The sequence below is a fragment of the Achroia grisella genome, unplaced genomic scaffold (assembly GCF_030625045.1).
Source record: "Achroia grisella isolate CSIRO2021 unplaced genomic scaffold, CSIRO_AGI_Agris_v1 utg918, whole genome shotgun sequence".
Taxonomy (NCBI): domain Eukaryota; kingdom Metazoa; phylum Arthropoda; class Insecta; order Lepidoptera; family Pyralidae; genus Achroia; species Achroia grisella.
The window spans coordinates 678,535-700,023 of NW_026713067.1; the positions used below are offsets into that span (position 1 = coordinate 678,535).

The window sequence follows — 21,489 nt, forward strand, 5'->3', positions numbered from 1 at the left end:
CAAACCAAATATTAACAATCATACTAGTGAATACAAATGTTTATAGGAATCGAATCCGCGACCATCTGAGGTAAGGCTAAACTGCTAGATCACCAAGACCGTCATATAGCATAATTACACACATATATATTCAAACGCAATGAATAAACTAGATTCACTTTTTAAAGACAGATAGATATAAAAGACAAGCGATTAACCGCGTGTTCATTTGCTTTTTTTCTAATATACAAATATCTACACATAATCCAACATATAATCCATGTGCAGATATTTGTATACAAGATATTTGTATACACATGACAAATTTTATTAAGATCCGCTCAGTTCTTTAGTCGTGAAATGGTAACTAGTAAACAGTAACACATTCACATTAATAATGGATTATTTGAACGTGCAATAAACGTTTCAGAATCTACATACTAACATTATATTTATTCGTAACTATTACAGCTTTAAATCCGATATCAGCCAGATCTAATAGGCTTTTCCGGCTCATTCTGAACCATTCATTAGCCAATTCCGATTAGCATTCCACGAGTATTGTATACCTAACTATATATACTTACATAGTATGCAATTGTACAATAACAACACAATTTACGGACCGGAATCCCAGTAATGTTCTCTTAGATTGTTATTGAACATTGGCTTTGATGTATGGAAATACCTAATAATGCCTTCTAATTGTCTGTTTTATAATTAATAATATACATGTAGTTTATAATATATAATCTATGGATTACAGCTTTAGTACTGCATTGTTATTATATGTTTAATACTTATCAATGTGCAATCTATATGACATAGAGTGGGTAGTAATTGAATGGGTTTTAAGTAATTTATTCCTTAGTATGGAATATTTTAGATTGTTTTAAACCTATACCTACAACATTTTAAATCGGAAACTTAATAACCCCCGAGTAAAAAAACGAATCTAGTCAACTTCATACGAAAATAGAACCATTCGTTTAAGAGTTACGATATGACAGATCTACACACACGCATATACAAACATGTTATAGCGTCATTATTTTTAGTCGGGGTTAAAAAGTAAATATACAGAAAAATTAGGGACTATTTGACTGCTTTAAACAAATATTGGAATTTCTCAAATCAACGGTATAACCATATTTTATGTTATACACTATTTTGGCCAAAACTAAACCTTTATAGATGATTCGTTACGCCATCAATATATATAGTCTGATTCCTATGAAAATTATCAATAAATTGTACCTGTTCCTATCAAAACATAGGTACTAAAGGGAGATCTGTCCTACAATTAAAATGTATATGTTACACGGCACCTTTCCCAAGACCTCTAATTCTTTGTCAGTCATTGTATGCTCTCTCCGCTTTAGTTTCAAGTATATTAATTTTGTCTCGTTTGATTACTAGGTACTTTATACCAAAATATATTTCATTATTAAAAATGTCTAGTTAAAATGTTAAGTTATATCAAATAACTAAGAATGAGCGGGCATTTTATATTCCCTGTCACTAGATTAGTTCGCAGCTACTATCCAACAATACAATAAACAAACATTTATCAAATTTTAAGGTCATTTAAAAATAATTTCACAGATGACACAGTTACTGTAACTGTCTCCCCAAGTCCTCGATGGTATAGTACGCGAAATAGTCATCCATCCGAAAATAATACGTTTCGATGCGAATCGAATCATAGACAATGTACCCTCGAGTTGACACATGAATTATGACTTATTACGTACCGAGACTGCCTACCCTACGGACATCGCTACATCTAATAGCCCTCTGCACGTCCAAATGACGTGTCAGTGTATTGTCACCTTTACAATTTACGAATGTGGTAACACTGCATTAGGGATGACCACTATCTATCCTTATCGCTCCACATACGAAATACAGCTATCTCCCTCTACCGATATTTATTATAATTTTATGCGGCGTCCACACTATTGTATGTTAAACGACGTCGTTGGGTTTTTGTTGTTGGAGGGTGGGTATTAAATGTAATAACAGCACTATCGAGATATCTGATGAATATTAATGTGTTTTTTCATACAATCCAACGCGAGATTTAATTTGATGATTACTGTATGTCAGTTGTGTATAATTATAGTTTGCTATTTTGACGCCGCAAGTGCGGTCGGCTTACGGTACCATTTGTGGTGTAGTATTACATATTTAATTGGTCCTTTATATTGTGTAATAGGAGAAATCTGATTTAATATTATACCTATAAATAAATGTCGTAAAATACATTGAAGTTCACAAAGATACGGTATTTTTGCTAGATTTAGTTATAAATTCTAAAAGAGCTGTCTGTATTTAATTCTATAATATACTATACTATATAAATATTATTGAATTGACTTCTTGTTACACACTCATAGTGCATGCATGAACACAGCATACAAAGCAAAGGCAATTCTTGAAGTAAGTTGTTACTTATTGAAAAAAAAACTTAAAAACAAAATTAAGCATTCTAAAATGAATCAAGGACTCAAATATCAATATAATTAAAAAAAAATATATACTTGATAATTATCATATTGATGATAAAGACCATTGATCATTGATATTGTCATTTACCATGATCATCATCCAAACGACGTTGTAGCATCAGCTTATAAGAACTACTATTTTAATAACGTAATTATTATAATACACACGCGTCATTTTCTACAACACAATTGTAACGATTGTATATTATAAAAAAGATTAGGATAAAATAAAAAAAAAACCGTTGAAAAGTTGTCATTCTGAATCAGTGGAGCGTTCATCCCCGCGCGAAACGTAATAATACACTATTATATTATTTTAATAATAATAATTCCCGCTATTATTGGCGTTAATATAGAATCTTTATTAGAGCCGGTCTAAATAGCGGTTCACAAAATAAACACAATTGACTCTTGCCATTTGGTTGCGCTTCAAAGACTTAGGTATTTAATTATATTGACCCTTCGAGTGTTTTCACTCAATCATTGTACCATATTTCACGACTTTTTAGAAACTCAGTTCGTTTGTTATTCAAATAAGTACGTAAATGTGAAGGCCGTTTACACTTATGTTTTCATACATATAATATACATACATACCTACACATTTTTATCAATTGTTTAAAAGCCTATCTAATATTTTATAACTATGTACAGGAGTTTGATATAGCTAACCTATAATTTAAAGACCTAATATTTTAAAGAAAATGCTAGTTTCTTCATCAGCGTCTACGATCCTTTTTAAATGAACCTAAACTCCAGTTTAACTAGCGGTTATCGCTAATTAAACCGGAGAGAAGAAATACTCGTAGTAATATTTCTTGTGTGATCTATAAAAAAATTACTGACGGGCTATTTTTGAACTACTTAATTACATCAGTGATTAAAAAGTATCTCACGCTTTTTACTTAGATTTTTTGTCATTGAACCCTTCAACTGAAATCAAGCTGCTTGATGACTGATAGTAGATGCGATAGAGATACTCAGGTAGACGACGTTTTAGAAATTTTATCTTGTTGAAGTAAGTAAAATATATAAAGTGAAGTAAATAATAATTGTATTCTTATAAAATTATGATCCATTAATCTTCACATAACCCAGACTATACAAAAAATATTTCTACAAATAATAATTAACTTACGATTATATTTTTTTATTCGTTGTAGAGAATATAACAAATGTGCTATTCTCGCACTATAATATAAAATAAATCAATAATCAATTTTACGCCAACGTTCGGTGTCCGAAGTATTTTTGTCAACATTTTATTATTCTGGCAACACATCTAGCGGAAAATCGCGTCCTGCCGCCGACTCAGACGGAATAAGGCGGGAAAATCGCACTTATTTATTATTTACAAGCATAACAAGAAATGCCTCGCGGTTGGATACCCAACAACGAGATATTTGGAGTTTTTAGTTCACTTGACCGAATTACGATTTTGGAATTCTAAACGTGGAAAACATTCCAATAGATCTAGTATCTTTGGAACATTATTTTTAATATAGCTTTATATGTTATTACGAAGAAATATACATTATAATCATTCAATCATCAATAACATTACAATCGAAAATTGTGATCATACATATGTTATAATGATTAGATAAAGTTGAGTAATATTATATACAAAACAATAACATACTCATGTAACGGTTAATTCTTATGCATGCGTAAAAACTTTCAACGAAAAAATGCACTCGGAATGGTCTTAAATATTCTTGGCAAAGGAAATGCCAAGAATGTAAGACCATTCTGAATAAATACACGTCATTATTCAATGTTCGAAATATAAATTAACTCTATTAGGTTAATGTATATTTCGATAATGTTTAAATTGATATAACTCTACATAAATTTTATTCACTTAGATATGAGAATCTTGACGTAAAAATAGACAAACATGTATTCAAATGCTTTTATGAAGCCGAAATTGAGCCGTGACTATCACTAAATTCTACACTGAGTGCCTACCCGGTGTACCGTCTGGGTGGTCTAATAAAATATTTAATTATAGCTCCATGTGTATGCTCACATAAAAAAATTTGAATTTTGAGTTCACAAGTCGATGAGAAAGCACCTAATAAATCGTTGCATATCATTTCACCCTCAAACGACTCCGAATGGACGGCTACGGAACACCTTATCCTCGACTCCTCGAGTTAATATTGCATTGTTGGGGTCCTGCATGACCCCCGCCGTGACACTAGGCACACACGTATTGACAAAATGCCTATAAGTCAATCAACAATGGAATTTATGAGCTCTTTACGTATTGACCTATTTCTTTGATTGAATACAATAGTGAAACGACATTTTAATTTAAATTTCTGTGGGAAACTCTCGAATTAAGTGTAGTTTTAGTTTACAGTGTCATCGGGGCGACTTTATTTATGCGACGGTAGGCGTGGATGGGCGGTGTGTGGTTACCTTTATTTGGATTGTGCGAAAATATCTCGAGTCTTTGTTGTGATTGATGAATTAATTGTTGGAGATTTATGAACGTCTTCTATAGAGCAACCGCTTTTGTCTCTGGATATCCTATTTATTTCTTGAATAATAGAACTTCGGGAATTCAGTTATAATCGAAGTTTCAAAGCGAAACGATAAAGTTCACAATTTTATGTTATACTATAAAAGTTATTATTTTCAAATATTTATTTTTACATAAATAATTTTTCACTTTTCCTTTTGACTTTTTAAACATTTCCTTTCATACAAACCTAGTAGTAATTAAAACGTAAATAATCCAAAAAGGTGAAGGTGATTAGAGCCGAAGAGATACGCAACAAAACAATATACAATTGTATTATAAATAAATTTTATTTCATTTAGTCTTAAGATTTTACCACAGTTTTTTGGTATCCACTTCTTTCAATTAAATTATTTTACATTGAATCTAACATATATTTATATGTATTAATATATTATCTTAAAATTTTAAAAACATTTAAATTACTTAATGCATCCTAATATATTATACACAATCTTAAAACAATACACCTCATCAATCCATTAAGTTCTAATTACGCGCGCAAAAAGTGCACAGAAAATAAAACAATAGGGAAAACAATAAATAAAAACGAAAATAGAAGGTGAACAGTTGTTCGCTTACGGTGCGAACGCTCGCAAGACGACAAAGTCACCCAAAATATTGAGTCGCAAAGTGCCGACTCACACAATACACCCAGCAGGTTGCCCTTTGTCGGGGACCCCATTGCACTCGACAATGCATCGTTTTTTTTCGCTGTACTTTGAAATTGAGAGTGAAGTAAATGATTGTCAGATTTTTATGGAAATGGTAATATATTTTTGTATTAAAAAATGGCTTTAATATTCATACTAAATTTGACGTATTTATTTTTAATGAACGGTGAAAATGAGTTCATACTTTAATTTCATCTTGTAAATGAAAAGTGAGGTGAAATTCCAATGCATTATAAAAATTTTACTGAAGAGAACTAATTTGTTTAGCTATTTTAGTGCATTAGTTCTTATTACTTATAAAATGATAGGTTCATGTCTTTGAATGTGTTCGAGTGATTGAGAAGTTTCTTTTAATAATTTATTGTTAATAAAAGAAAAATGTCTTAATTTATTTGATTGGATTTAAGTAGACTAAATTTTGAAAAGTAAGTCCTATTAAAAATTTCTAATAGTAGGTATATGCTCAGTGCCTAATCGTAGGTTTTTTTTAATGAAATATACCTCATACAATTATGTTACAAATATTCTTATATAGCTAAACAGCAGGTATTCTGCATTTATATTAAAAAACTTATTAAAAAACAAGTGTTGTCAAAAGAAATACACATATTAAGTGTTTGAACTAAAAATTATGAACAGAAAATAAAATATAAATATAATATACATTCAGCAATCACAGAAATCAAATCGATCGATATATGAGACACCCTCTATTTGCGCGTTCCGTTTCGCACAACGCTTACAAGATGGGACTCGCGCGAAATAAAAAAATCGCTCTCTAAGCTTATTGAAAAGTATTCTCGGCAGTCGCCCTGCGTTCACGCCGTCTGAACAAATATAAGATAATTTTCGCGCTTCACCTCACCCGGTATTTAGGGGCACCTTTCATACTTTTTACGGCGTACGACGGTAGCTACGAAAGCTCTAATGTAATTTATTTTGTATTCAAAACGCGCCTCGCGACGATACGCAACCAGGGCTTGATTGACGGATGGCGTTTGTGTTTTAATATCGATAAAACACTTATATTGAAAGTCAATAGATTCATTCCTCTAATTGTTTATATCCTTAGTCTAAACATGTCTTATTTTACGTTTACAACTAAAAGGTAAGATATGTTACTACTATGACATATACTAATCTGAAATTACGTTATATTGATTTTATAGTTCTTGCTATATATATATATACATATTTTTCCTTTATAAACAGTTCATACTATTCATTGTTACTAAAAAATTTGAGACACGTAGTATTAAATATATATTTTTTTTATTAACGAAATTTAAACTTAAAATGAAACAATTGATTTTCGTAATTTTAATTTGCAGTGAAGGTTGTGTATCTGTATGTTTTGAGGATTTAAATAATTTTGTAAAATAATATGTCTAAAAAGGGAATAAAATACAAAATAGAATTCCATAGAAATACTTTTCGCCATTTATAATATGTATTAGATTTTGAAATGGAATATTTTTTAAAAGAATGTGTCAAGCAGATATTCTATTTATATCAAAGAAACCTATATTTCATAAAATAAAATATTTGACTTTTCCATCAAAGTTGTATATTATGTATAATCAACAAAAGAACTATATAGTCAATAAATACCCAACACACTACACTAAACTCTTACTTAAAAAAAAAATCTAAGAAATAAAAAATCACCTGATCTCTTTTTGCCTACCAACTAAAATTGCATTCAGTTTACTAATAACTCGGAATCAGCCGCAAAAAGCGTATTAAAGTGAATTCGCACGTAAAACTCTATTGTTAACTGGACTTTGTCTATGGGCAATCCTTAAAAAATTAATGTTTGTAAACACGCATAAACGTATTTAAGGGTTATTTACTAATTGAGGCATTAGTCAAGTACAATCGTGGAAACAAGTCAATCGACGTGTGTAATTCGAATTAAGGGACTGTTTACAGATCCGTACTTTGAGCTCGGTCCATTTTTTTATAAACGACCAGTGCACACACGGTTTTCACACATGGCCTCACTTTCATGTGCATATAAATCGTTTTTGTCTGTGCGTAACGGGCTTTTACCGGTGTACTCGTTGTAGTTATAAAAAATACAAACACATTCTATATATTTTTAATAAACTTCAGGTATTTCAGTAGGTTAAAGGATCTAATGTTAAGACATTTCCTACCTCAAGTTGGTATTTTGAATATTTTTTTTTAGAATTTAGTAAATTGTATCCTTATTTACAAATGGTATAAATGGAACTCATACCTACTAAGCATGCTTAACACTTGCCATAAAATATGTCCTACAATTGACAATATGATATTTGGTATGGATAAGGTAACCTCCATAAGGTTACCTGGTAAGCAGGTACTTAGTCCCTATCTTGTGAACAAAATAACGGGCGCACTCATGTGCTCATAAAATTAAAATAAATTTCAAAATGCATTTTCTTTATTCATTTTAAACTTTAACAAAGTAATTTTCTTTCAGCATTGAAAAGTTCTACTGTTATCATTTTTAATAACAAAAACATTTCTGTGACTGAATATTTTAACAGTATCTTTCAGGCTTAAAATAAAAACAATTCTTCTAATGATTCGAAACAATTGACTGATAATACACGAGCCATACAAATTAATAAAGAAACGTTTAATTGGAACGATTCATTGAATACACTGCGCTCTGGAAAAGCGTCTTGTTAAAAATTTCCATTTGATTTGTAAGGAAACTTGTTTTGAAATCAACCCTTTTAACGTTTTCCATTTTTATTTGATTCGCGTTAGAAAGTTAGAGGACAGATTTGTTTGACTTTTAATTAAATTTTTCCGTTCGAACAAATCGTATTTCAATAATCAGTTTATAATAATTTCAAAGCTGAATAATACTAGTTGTAGAAATAATGTGTAGTACTATTAATAGAATAATTATGATGAACACATAAATAAATATGCAAATCATCAAACTTAAAGCACGGCTGAAAAGGCTGAAATGAATTTCCTTGGCAGGCACTGGCGTACTGTGCTTTGTTCTCCTAGTCCTAACCCTTACAGCAACAACAGCCTACAACTGACGGTGGGCGTATTTTTACCGTAAAGGTAATCAACCGAGTTAGTTCTAACGAACTACTGGATTTTTATATTATGTTTAAATATTAGTAATATATTTTTGACATTTTTCTTCGATACCTCTCACTCCTCAGATCCATCAGATACTATTCTTGGTCTTTGTACGAAGTCATCTATGTGGCATATCTGTCTCTGTATTTAAATGTTGTGTTTCGTTTTAAAGGGAGAGATATTGCATTAAAATTATAGAGCATTGTTGACATTTGACTTGTAAAATAAAAATGGTGGTATACTTTACGAAACTACCCTCTTAATATATCTTAATTTTAATCAATCCATCAATACTCGATCGCTAATTATTATAGATTTAACAACTGCTTATACACAATGCTAATATACTAATTAATGTTATCAAACTGTCACATAGACAAAAAAACATTCATTTAAAAAAAATGGACATACGTTCCTCGAACGTGCCGCGCTTTCTCGGTCCATCGGGCATTCCGTCAGCTGCCAGTCACTGCGTGGCGAGGACCACCGCGCGGTTCCATATCAAGTTACCATCTATCGTCTTACGGCCTCGCCTTCCTGTCCTACGTCTAAGTTACGCTCTACGTCCGTTTGGCGCGCTGTCACATGTCGGAGTGACAGTTGGTACGCCTGGTTCATTTTTATATTCCTATAAAATAAATTAAAATAATTCACCCGCACGGACCTTGGGCCGCAGACCTGGGTGGGCTGTGACAGAACTGAACTTGGCTTCAGCCACGCTTCGTATGAAACTGTATAATATTTTTTTTAACACGGGGTAGGTACTTGCAAACAATTGTTTGTGTAGGTAATTTTAATTTTGTTATAGGCTGTTGCGATTTCGTTCTTATATTATGAGAGTCCCAAACATAATGTTAAACTGCAGACCGAAATAAATTATACAAATGATATATTGAAACAAATTTATTTATTTTATATTAATTTAAATATTAATTACCACAATTTTAGTTTTAGTTTTCACTTAATCCTTATCGATCTGTTTAATAGGTTTAGTAATTTAAAAACTCTATTCATGTACAGTAAATGATATACATGAATAAAGGTTAACTAACTAATTTGGAACTAAACAATTAAATATCCATTTATGAAGAACCACTTATTATTTCTTCACATAAGTAATATATATTATACGTACTATATATAACAATACACATGGTAATCATTGCTTATCATATATCACTGAGCTTCAATGTACTTACTATAGACGTATAGCATTCAAAATTTCTACATCGTACCAAAAATGTTAATACTATAGGCTTAATGTAATTAAAAATCAAATATAGAATTACTACCGTCGTATTTTAATGTAAAGTCTGGTATAATTTTATTACAGAATCAATTTATTGCACGCCCGTCCGATTTCGTGTTGTCACGGGCTCTCGGCCGCCCTTTATCATAAACATCGGATGTCGTATCACGACGTCGTACCCACGGCTAATATCGTATTTTATTCGTCTATAAAAAAATGAGAGGCTTATTAATCGTATCCACTTATTAGCAGCCGTTGATTGGTTTCTTCGACTGAAAACAGTACGAAAAATTTCGATTTAATGTTAAATTCTCCTATTTTGTTATAAATAATAATATCTAATATTTTACCACAATTCACATATAGCCATTTAGTCCCACGCTAAGCAGAGCAGGTTATACTACTGCTTAGGTACTAGGCAACAGATATAAATACATAGACACATTTTTTGATATATACATAGAAACAAATAATCATACTCATGAATACAAATATTTTTATCGTGCTAGAAATTGAACCCGAAGCGACTATTGGAAATAAGGCGGAGTGCTAAACCGCTAGATCACCGAGGCCAAGGTACTACGTTACTGAGAAGTATTATAGATATTTCAATATTTGTTAGTCTATCGCCATCTTTTGCCTTTTATTGCAAAGAATTTGATGATATTTTAAAACCAATTTGGCCATACTGTAGGTAGATATAAATGTGATAGGTATTTTCTAATTTAGTCAACCAAAATAGCTTTTTACAACAATACTAAATTTCACCAAATTAATTTCCATAATCAGGTATCATCAATAAACCGAGTGCTTCGGAACCTGGCAGCCCAGAAAGAGAAGTCGAGCAACCAACAACCTACCACCGACTGCTCGACGCCCGTGTATGAACGGCTTCGGCTCCTGGGAACACCAGGGTCTGCGCCCACGTGGCCGAGAGCGCCCTGGCCAGCGCAGATAGATACAAGAACACCACCGTACCAACTACATAGCCTCAGCCCTGGACCTCAGGCTATTTCGTGCAACGGGGGTGATATGACAGCTATGAAAAAAGGTTAGTGAAATACAATATATACCTACCCAGATATACATATATATATATAGGTTACCTGTGATCATAGCGGTTGAAACACTGCGAAAATATTGAGAACATAATAAAAATAAATAAAACGTGATAAGATGATTTCTTCTAATTATTACGTATAAATAATGATCGTGTCAAATTTCAAACCTACCTAGATATATTCAATATGTAAAAGTCTCGTGTTGGATATTGAATTTTTCTGAAACTGTTAGGACGATTTTTATGACTTTTTATTATTTATATGTCTGAAAACATAGGTTATTTGTTATAGTCCTAGGTAATAATGATGGTCAAAACCAGAAATAATGTATATAACAAAACAAGGTTTGCCGGGCCAGCTAATGTTTTACATATATTCTTAATTGCATTAGATATAGTAATAATACTAATTAGACACAATATATAGACTTATATCCACGAAATATTATAGTAATTCTTTGATAGTTTTTCTAGCTTCGGAATTAGAATTACTTGCGATTAATTAAACATGTACTAAGTAAAGTTTAATATAGTATAGATAAATAAGTTAAGATCCCCAAATTACGATTCTGTTGTACGTGCAAACTGCGCAAAACGTATTCTATAAGAATTCAACAATTGATAAACATACTTTGTAAATAAACATATAAATAGAATTACGCCCAGATCAATACATCATTTTATTTGTACAAGACAAGTCAATCCTACACTGCTCAGTACTCCCAGCTCAAAATGCTGAAAATATGTAGGTGCTTATCTAAAGATTATCCTTAAATGTATGACTGAATTTGCGTTTACTCGGTATAATTTAAATCAACTTAAAATGCAGTTTCAATCCCGATAACTCTCCTTATTTGATCTTTCGAATAATAAAGATTGGTTAAAACAATGTTCATTAGGTCTTCTAGTTGAATAATGAAGTTAATTAATGTGCGATATGAACCTATGTATCCTTTTAATTCCATTACAGTACATACACAGTGAGTACACGTCTGCTACATTCTGTTATGTAGCGCCAAAATGGCGATAATAAAACAAAAGCTCGCCGCCAAAAAAGGCAGAAAAGCCACAACAGCCGGTCACACTGTCTGCGAACACAACTTTTTTTACCAGCATTTTGATAGTCGATTTGCGGCTCCCCTTCGCCTGCGGGACGTAGAGGGGGTAGGCATCGAGGGGTGAAGGGGGCAGTCCCGCCTACGATACCGTCAAAAACATTACTCTGCCCATCCGCTTGGAAGATTTAATTTTCATTTTTATCTCAAACATCCCCCTTTGTAGTGGTCTGTACTCTGTATCCAATTAGGTGGCTTTGAACATTTTTCCGAAAGTCCCACATAACTGCAACCTCTGTTGGAGTTATGGAATTTTTAATTTCGATCCCGTAAACCGATTATAATAAAGCTTTATGAATCTTTTATCTTTAATATAAAAAGATAAAAAAGTTTAATAACATATCTATTTAATAAATAAATAACCCTACGCTACAACTCACACACACAACCTCATCTACTCCCTAAGTAAACTAAACAGAGCTAAACATCAGGACTGGATAATCCATTGATATACATACATAGTATATATTTTTGTAACTAATAACAATAATATCTCAGGACAATTCATCTTGTCCTAAGCTAAGCAGGGCTTATGTCGTGGGTACTAGGCAGCTGATATAATACATACATATCTAATATACACAGACAACACTAAGATTGATACAAACAATCATATTCATGGATTTGTTTTCATGACTGTGATTGTTTGTATGTACCGTGTAAGAAATCGAACCCGCGACCATTGGAAGTAAAGCGATATGCCATACCTCTCGACCACTGAGACTGTCGAATAAATACATAATGTACATAAACAAATAGAAAGACTATAATTACCTACAGACTAACCTATGAGTAAACACAATTGGAACACGCGACCGATTTATAAGGCAGTGTGTGTGTTATTAAAGAAATTTGTTGCTAAAATAGATTAAACTCCAGATTAACATAGTATTTTTATCCCAAATTCATATTACAACACAACTATAGAGCTTATCAAACTAGTAATCACCCAATGGCCACAACCAGAAATCATAATCAATTAAATTTGAACATAATAAGGTTTATTTGTCAATGCGTGTGTGTCAAGTACATGGTAGTATGAGTAATTAATTTTTATGCATAATTAAAAAAAATAGCATTCTGCTCTACTTTTACATAAATATGTGTTCAAAATATCGTACTCCTTCGTCGGGTCAATTTTTGTAATAAGGCCGCAAAGTTTTGTTTCACGTATTAATATTATACAAATCAATTTGACGACGTCGCCGCGTCGGTGGTCTAGCAGTTTAGCACACCGCTTTACATCCGATGATCGCGGGTTTGATTCCTCGCACCTCACAATCATTTGTATTCATGAATGTTTGTATCGGTCTGGGTCCTGGGTGTTTTCTATGGTATATTTTTATCAGTCATCTAGGACCCATAACACAAGCTTTAGATAGCTTAACTTGGGCGTAGATGGCCCTGTGTGAATAGTCCAAGGTTATTTATAAATTCTGGATCACAAAAACTACGTAACTTATGATTTAAAGAACTTTTTCACTTACAAAAAGTTACATTAATTATTATTGAGTTAAAGAGTACATATTTTATAAATAAAAAATGTTAATCCCACAGTAATTGCACTTGTGCAACACAAGGGCGGGTAGTTAATAAACAGTACAGTCTAAATATAAATCCGCGACACCTGTCATCGAGTGGTATCATCCCAATGATGGGAATAACGCGGGAGGCGCGGGCGGTCGCAAAGCGTGAAAGTGCCCGCAAATCTGTAAGGCGATAGCTCTCCATCACGGCCCACTGCTCGCCGATATTGTATCCGATTATTCGATAGGACACTTTCGATGTTACGAAGTTGCTATTACATAATTCGATCTATATTAAGTACTAGCTGCACCCGAGACTTTGTCCGCGTGGAATTTAACTTTATTTTTCTAAAATAAAAGTAGCCAATTACTCCTTATTATCATCAGCTACCTGCCAAAAAAGGCCCGTCAAAATCGGTCCAGTCATTTCAGAGGTTAGCCGGAACAAATAGACAGACAGACAAAAATTATTAAAAATGTTATTTTGTTGTATGAATGTATGTACCGTATTTATATCCATATGCATGTAGTAAAAAACGGTTAATTCAATATTACAAACAGACGCTACAATTTTATTTATATGTTTTTGCAAATGCACGAAGTGAGAAGTAAACAACAAAACAATCATTAGCGACATCAGAGCGACATTTTTTAATTTCGTAAGTAATATTCCATAGAGAACCAACATACATATTTTAATCAAAGTTTAACGTGATTAACAAATTCAGTGTTATTTATTTAAGACGTTTAATCAAACCTCCTTTACCCTGTCCTGTGCACTGTGTATATGTGTAGTGTGTAGGCTCTTTTAGTTTCAATATTCTTGTAGCCATCAGTATCTAATATTAAACCAAATTGTAGATTTTGTAAATAATGTACCAATCTAATTAATATTAAGTAATATTTGCACCCTTTGGCAAGCTAAACTTATATTATAGAGACTAAATGTAATTATACCTATTACCCATTCATGGATGTACTACTGATTAGTATCTGATAAATAAAATAAATAGAAGAACTATTGCAATATATCCTCAAAATAAATATGAACAATTCAAAATGATATTAGATATATATTAAGTTTGCTTTAATAGATTTAAGACATTATCCTAAAGTATGTTATAAGATAAAGTGTTTCGAACTATTGAAATTAGCGATCCAATGTTGGGTCTATTATGCATATACATACCACAAAAGGACCTCTAAGGAGGACCTTTAAATTTCAAACCACTGAAACTACTTACAAGCGCAGGCAAGTTCAGTGATGCGAAGCAATTTTGTTAAAGATATTAAACTGATAGACTGTTGTAGGTTTTATGACCAGTACCTACTTATGTAAATGTAGTATCTGCCTGCGACGAGCAGTTGTCAATTAGATCTTCGAATTTCCCAAATTAACAAAAAATATTGCCAAGTGGTGTCACGCCGTATGGTGTCCGACCTAGCGTAAACTACATACGTTCTTAATTCACACTTAATTCATTAAAGGGGAAGTTTTTCTTGAAGCTGAAGAACTTTCAGCATAAAATCAGAAAAGCGTTACTAAATCAATTTCAACCCAGCAGATGATAATGGGTTGGTCATTATTTTACAATCCATGAATAAAATTCGTGAGAAACAAAGTGCAAACAGAGTATTTCTACTCGACGTACCAACATCAGGGGTCAAACTCCTAGTTGAAACCGTTAAGAAGTTCGAGACAACCGCAAGGTCAAAGGACGAACACAGAATAAATCCATTAAGAGTCGAAAACTAAATAAAACGTGCCGAATAAAGGGAGGCGGCAACTCGTGATAAATGCCGATAAAGGGAGACAGTTGTACAAGTAGACCACAAGGGTGACAGAGACAAAACACCGTCTGGTCTCTCCAGATAAGGCAAAGAAAAATGTCGCGGGATATTTATTCGCGGGGTCCCCGGATAAATGGTTATTATGGGGTTCCGTAGCACTAAATTAGTGAGATGTATGGTACCGTTGAATATTTATTTATTGGAACCGTAAATTATTGTCCCTAACACTTGTACGTACGGGGAAATGAACCGTTATGTATGTTACTAACGTGCAAAGCAGTTTCCTTGTCCCTAATAATATATGTAACCACATAATGGCGTATGATTTATTAATTTAGAATCTAAATTTACTTTTTCCATTTCTCGAATATCTGTACTCGAATTTACAATAACGAAGTGCCATAATATTGACTCACAATGCTCAAAAGAGATCAAAATATAAATACTATATACCTATAAAATATAAATTGATTATATTAACTGACACTCGTATATCCTTAAAGGGCGCAAGTCTATGTCTATGTATAAAGTCTAATATACAAAAAAATTACTCATTCATAAACACCCGTACGAACCCCGGGCGATTCACTAGTCCAGACACCATGCCATCGACCTGAGAACATTCTACAGGCGGACGGATGAAAATCAAACCAATTAGCTGTACACTACTGCTCAAATCGTCCAAAGCATTTTAACAAATTAGTAATAAACCCTAAAATCCATCCACAAAACAGATTTAAGACGGTCTACCGAAATAGAAGGGCTTTCAGCGTGCAGACAGTATGGCTACAACATATACGGAGATCAAAGGGTTAGACCGCTCCCGGCGCGCTTTGAACATGCCGCTGTGCCGTGTACTCGTATATAGGAAACTCGTATTATGTATTTGTCTGCGGGGCGTGTTTGCTTGTTTTGATAGGTATTAAGCTTAGGCCTTGGGATCTGAGTAGGGGTGTCAAGTATACGCGGATTCTTGTACAAGTACGAGATTTTTGGTTCTACCACTCACCACTCATTCGGAACGCAAACTCGTCAAAAATAATGAGACACATATATCAGTGTTGCTGCTTTAAATAAATGTTGCTTTAAGTAAAGATTTGGACCTACAAAAAATTTTGAATAAATTTTCACCGCGTAACAAGTAACAATCCTAACTGTACTTATGGCTGTCGCATCGCCCCCTCCCCTTCCCCGTCATTGAAAATATCACGATGTACGTGGTTGAAAAAGTAATGTCCGATATTTGGCCAGTAACTCAGTAAAAGGTTGTAGATAAGATTGGCAACCCTAGATATGAGATTACAACTATGTCCGATATATACCTACCACAATGTCCGTCATTCATCAGACGAAATTCGCTATTGGTCCACGATGACCCGAATTAGATGGTGTCCTTGGATATTATTTTGTTTCATGTAACTTCATAATCAAAGTCATTTTTGAACATGACTCTTTAGAGAAATTATACATTTAATATACAATTTTGCCTTTTTATTTACATAACTTAATTGTACAACTAAGAACCTAAAATTAAAAAGCTTAAAAAATATAATATAATAAGTAAAATATATTATTAAAAGGGGTCCCTTTAGGCAAAGTTCCGAAGATACTGGCATCTTGTAATAAGTGTTCTCCCAGGTATGGTAGGCAAGAATAATAATAATAATAATCTCAGGACAATTCACACAGCGCTATCTAGATCCAAGTTAAGCTTGCTAAAGATTATGTTATGGTTACTAGATAACTGATACAAATACATACATATTATACATAGTAAACACCCAGACCGATACAAACAATAATACTCATATAAACAATAATACAAATGTTTGTGCCATGCGAGGAATCGATCCTCGAACATCGGACGTAAGGCGGTGTGCTAAACGGAGGTCGAGCGGTCGACGCCGCCGTTAAAAATTGTCCAATGTTGACATAATCGTGGCGAATACTTGATCATTTCAAGCAGTGGACAGGTCTATCGAAATGTGTTAGAATATTAATTTTTGCATCACCGTTAGTCAGCCAGAAATATTTTGTACCCAAAGTATATTTGTGTCTGCCTGAACTCACATTTTGTGTTTATGTCGCAGTTGTTAACTACGACACTTCTTTTTTGCTTAGTATTTCATTTTATTTTAAACAGGTTTCAATCAGAACTCATGTGAACTTATCTAAGAACAGATTTATATTTAGTTTGTTTGCTCTTAGCAGAATACCAATGATTTTCCTTCTAGTCATAGAAAAAATGAGGAGAGAAGCCGTATTCCAATTTTATTCACACTTTTACTACATATCTATTTACAAATCAGACAATAAATGGTAAGTTTCCACGCCAGTACTTGTAGCCCATATACGTACGAACAGAAATATTCAAGTTTTATCCTCAAAGAGTAAGAGGAATACGTGAAATTATTACCCTTAATGGCTTAATACCCCAATTAATAAATGTCAAATTCTAAGTACCATACATTGAGCAATTTAATTTAATTTCCAGTCGCTAAAAATAACTAATATTGAAATATAGGTATAGTGAATAAACCTATTGGAATCAAGAGCTGAAAGCAAAAGAATTCATTACTCGACTAAGGTTTTGGTGACTTTATATATCAGTCACTTAAGAATTTTCATGCAAACAAAAAACAAACGGATGATAGCTACTATATATTATATCTATATATTTATATTAACAATAAGCTTAAAATTGGATAGATTAGTACATAATATGACGAGGATACGTCTCGTGTCCCGATGAAAGCTTCTGCCCTCAATACAGGGAGCATGTACCGAGGAAAATGGCAATTAAATCCGCCTTCATTACCCACGTACGAGCCCTTAATATTCGTCCTAATGATTACTGTGCGCGCTTTTTGTATAGGAAATGTATTGCTAGATTTATATAATATTTTTTACTTGAATTATAATAGTCATAAATACATTCAGTACACTCAGTTTATATTATGAAAAGATACTTACACACATAGCATCGTTTGCTCGAATTAATTAAGTACTTTTTTATACTAATGCATTGAATATGTATGTAACCTAAAACTTGGAATAATTTACGTTTTTTTAATAATTTAATCCAGCAATTGTAGAGATAGTGGAACAGGAGAATAAAAATACAACTTAAAAATCTAAATATGACGCTACAAAAATATATCGCAGTAGGCACGAATGTGTTGCACATTAGGTACATACATACCCTTTGATCATATTAGAAACAAGTACTTACAATAAACTAAGCGGTTTATTACTGATGCTATGCTCTAACAACCAACAAATTGAACGGAACGCTTTGAATATGACATAGGTATATCCTTGGGTGTATCAACCGCTTGTAACGTATACAAAATATCAGCCGACTGTTTCTAATTAGAACCGTTTGACGAACGCACCGTTCTCAGTCGCGCGGCCCACACAAAGGGTTTACGAGCCCAATAACGCATGTAACAGGATTATAAAACATGAAAACGCTCGCAAAAGGGCGGTTTCGGTGCGTTGGGACGTCCCCTATCCTGTTTTACATGTAATTATATCTGTTAATTTGCTGTGTATTTGTAGGTTATTTTGGTTTGAAGTAAGCGAAGATGGTGCTTGAGGGTTAGTTGTCTGGAAAGTTATGATATAGACACACGTATATGGATGTATGTACAAGTATAGGGTGTGTATCGATTGACGTGAAGATAGGATGTTGCGCTTAGAAAGGTGCTTGTCTCTCTCGTCGCTATTTTTAAATTGATTATACACACTGGAGAAACCTTTGAATAACGAAAACGACCATAATGTAGAGTAAGTATTGTTATTTATTTACTTATATAACTTTAATTGATCTTAAACCAAAACTTGAAAGGTATCATTAGACACGGCGAGTACTAAGTGATCCTAGTATATGTAGGTACTTAGTGTAAGTTAGAATCAGAACTCGAACATGTCGAATTTAAAATATTATTTTTATCTCTAAAACTAAAATTCCAATTAAATACTATATCAAACAATTTAATATTACAGCAAAAGAATTTTATACGAAATTACATTTAAAATATACTTTAATTTGTGACATATAGGTACAAATTATATTACCTTGTATAAAATATGTAAATCGTTGTTTAAAGAGGTTTCTATGAAAATATTCTCAATTATGATCATTTACCAGAGTTTAAATATAACGTATTATGGTATTCCTACCTAAAGTATATCAAATTTTATTTTAATTTGTTTGATTATAATATTTATTTTATGAGATCCCATGGAACGCGCTAATGGAAAAAACGTTGGAATTGAAACAGTTTTAAATTTAATAGAAACACTACGAAGCAAGTTGTAGCTGTAATAAATAGGTACTAACTAACGTCGATTGAGCCTAATACTTATCCACCGTAATATTATTTCTGTTAAGATCTAAATTAACTATATTAAAATGGCAATAACTTTGTGTCATAATAACTATATCGTGTGGATACGTCAAAATTTGTTTAATTTAGCGTAAAAGTTAATATACTGCTATATTTTCTCAATTCGACTGGACTATTCGTTAAGTAATTTTAATCAACTTCACAATTTCAAAATACGTATCGCATTTTGAAATTGTGAAGTTTTTAATTTAATTTTGTTAAGGTTTCTGTACGTTCGGCTTCTACGTTAGGAATGCGTTTTATTTCAGTCACGCATGAACGACTAAATTTTTTTTTTAAGTAGAGTTTTCAAACCGTTTTTTTTTTCTTCATTTATATATAGGAGTTTAGGATCATAATAGTGAGCATATTAACTCTATGATGGCTTCTTAATTAGTTATACACTTAGATATATATTTACATTACATCTTCGCAAACAGAACTAAAGTTTAAATTCTATTTGTGTCCATTCTTTTTAGTCAGACAATAGAGTATCTCTGGTCTACCTGGATTGTGATATTCCACGTTATGAGATATTGTAAAAAGTCAGCAAGAGTACCTCAGTTCTTTTTTTTTAATGACAATGGACTGGTGCACCCGTCTGTGCATTATAAAATGATCATGAGGTTAGATCAGTTAGTACACCGTAACAAATACACCAGGAATTTAACACGATGGTATACTGCTATCAATGGGGTCAATACTACAGATTATTAACATCCCCTTCCGCTTGGGAACCCCATTCTCACCTATTTCAGCTGCGAAGTGGCTTTATAAACTGTGATTCGTTTATAGATTGCAGATCACGCAATGAAAAAAACGGAAAAGAGGCATGACATCTTAGTCCACTGGAATTTGTATCGCGGGTGTCACATAATAACGTAGAGTCACGTGGGGCAAGTGTGCGCACTTAAGGTTTGAAGTATCATATAATAAAATATTTGAAGTTAACTGGAACAAAACAAGGTTTATTATATAAAATATTTAATAATCAACAACTTAAACGCAAAATAAATAATTATCATTTACACAAATTCTTTGGAAATCAACAAAATCAAAACTGTTTAAATGCGCACACTTACCCAAGTATAGGGGTAAGTGTGCGCAGTAGTGCCGGTAAGTGTACGCAACATGTAACATACAGTAAATAGAGTCAGACTCATATGATAAACCAGAAAATAGACATCCTCAACCTAATAATACATCAGTTCAAATAATTCCTTTTCAAAGTTATTGCATTGTTCATGCCACCAGCTCTTACAGATGCTGTATTGGATCCAGTCTTCATTCGGTGGAAATATGTATTTTTCTCCACACAGTGGGCAAAATAATTCCTGCTCATCATTTTATTTATTTTCAGATCAAGTCGTATCTTCTTTTTTGGCAATTTATTCTTCTTCTTGTTTTTTGTTTTTCCAATTCTACTTTATAAGGACTTACAGTATCAATGATTGACTTTTTGCCTTTCTTTCGCCAATTTTGAATCACAGTCATTCATCCAAGAAATGCCTAAGGCCAACTTCGGTATTTCTTGGATGGATGACAGTCGTACATATTCATTCCTAGACGAA

At 32.7% G+C, this 21,489-nt stretch overlaps 1 protein-coding gene across 3 annotated transcripts in view; it reads left to right on the forward strand.

The window, feature by feature from the left end:
- The window catches only part of LOC131853900 (paired box protein Pax-6-like), a 59,452-nt gene that overhangs the window by 22,365 nt on the left and 15,598 nt on the right, over positions 1-21,489 (forward strand). For all 3 annotated transcript variants that reach the window (XM_059204980.1, XM_059204981.1, XM_059204982.1), the window contains exon 5: positions 10,825-11,086. In XM_059204980.1, coding sequence (XP_059060963.1) covers positions 10,825-11,086 — 262 coding nt within the window. The remainder of the gene's footprint in view (positions 1-10,824; positions 11,087-21,489) is intronic.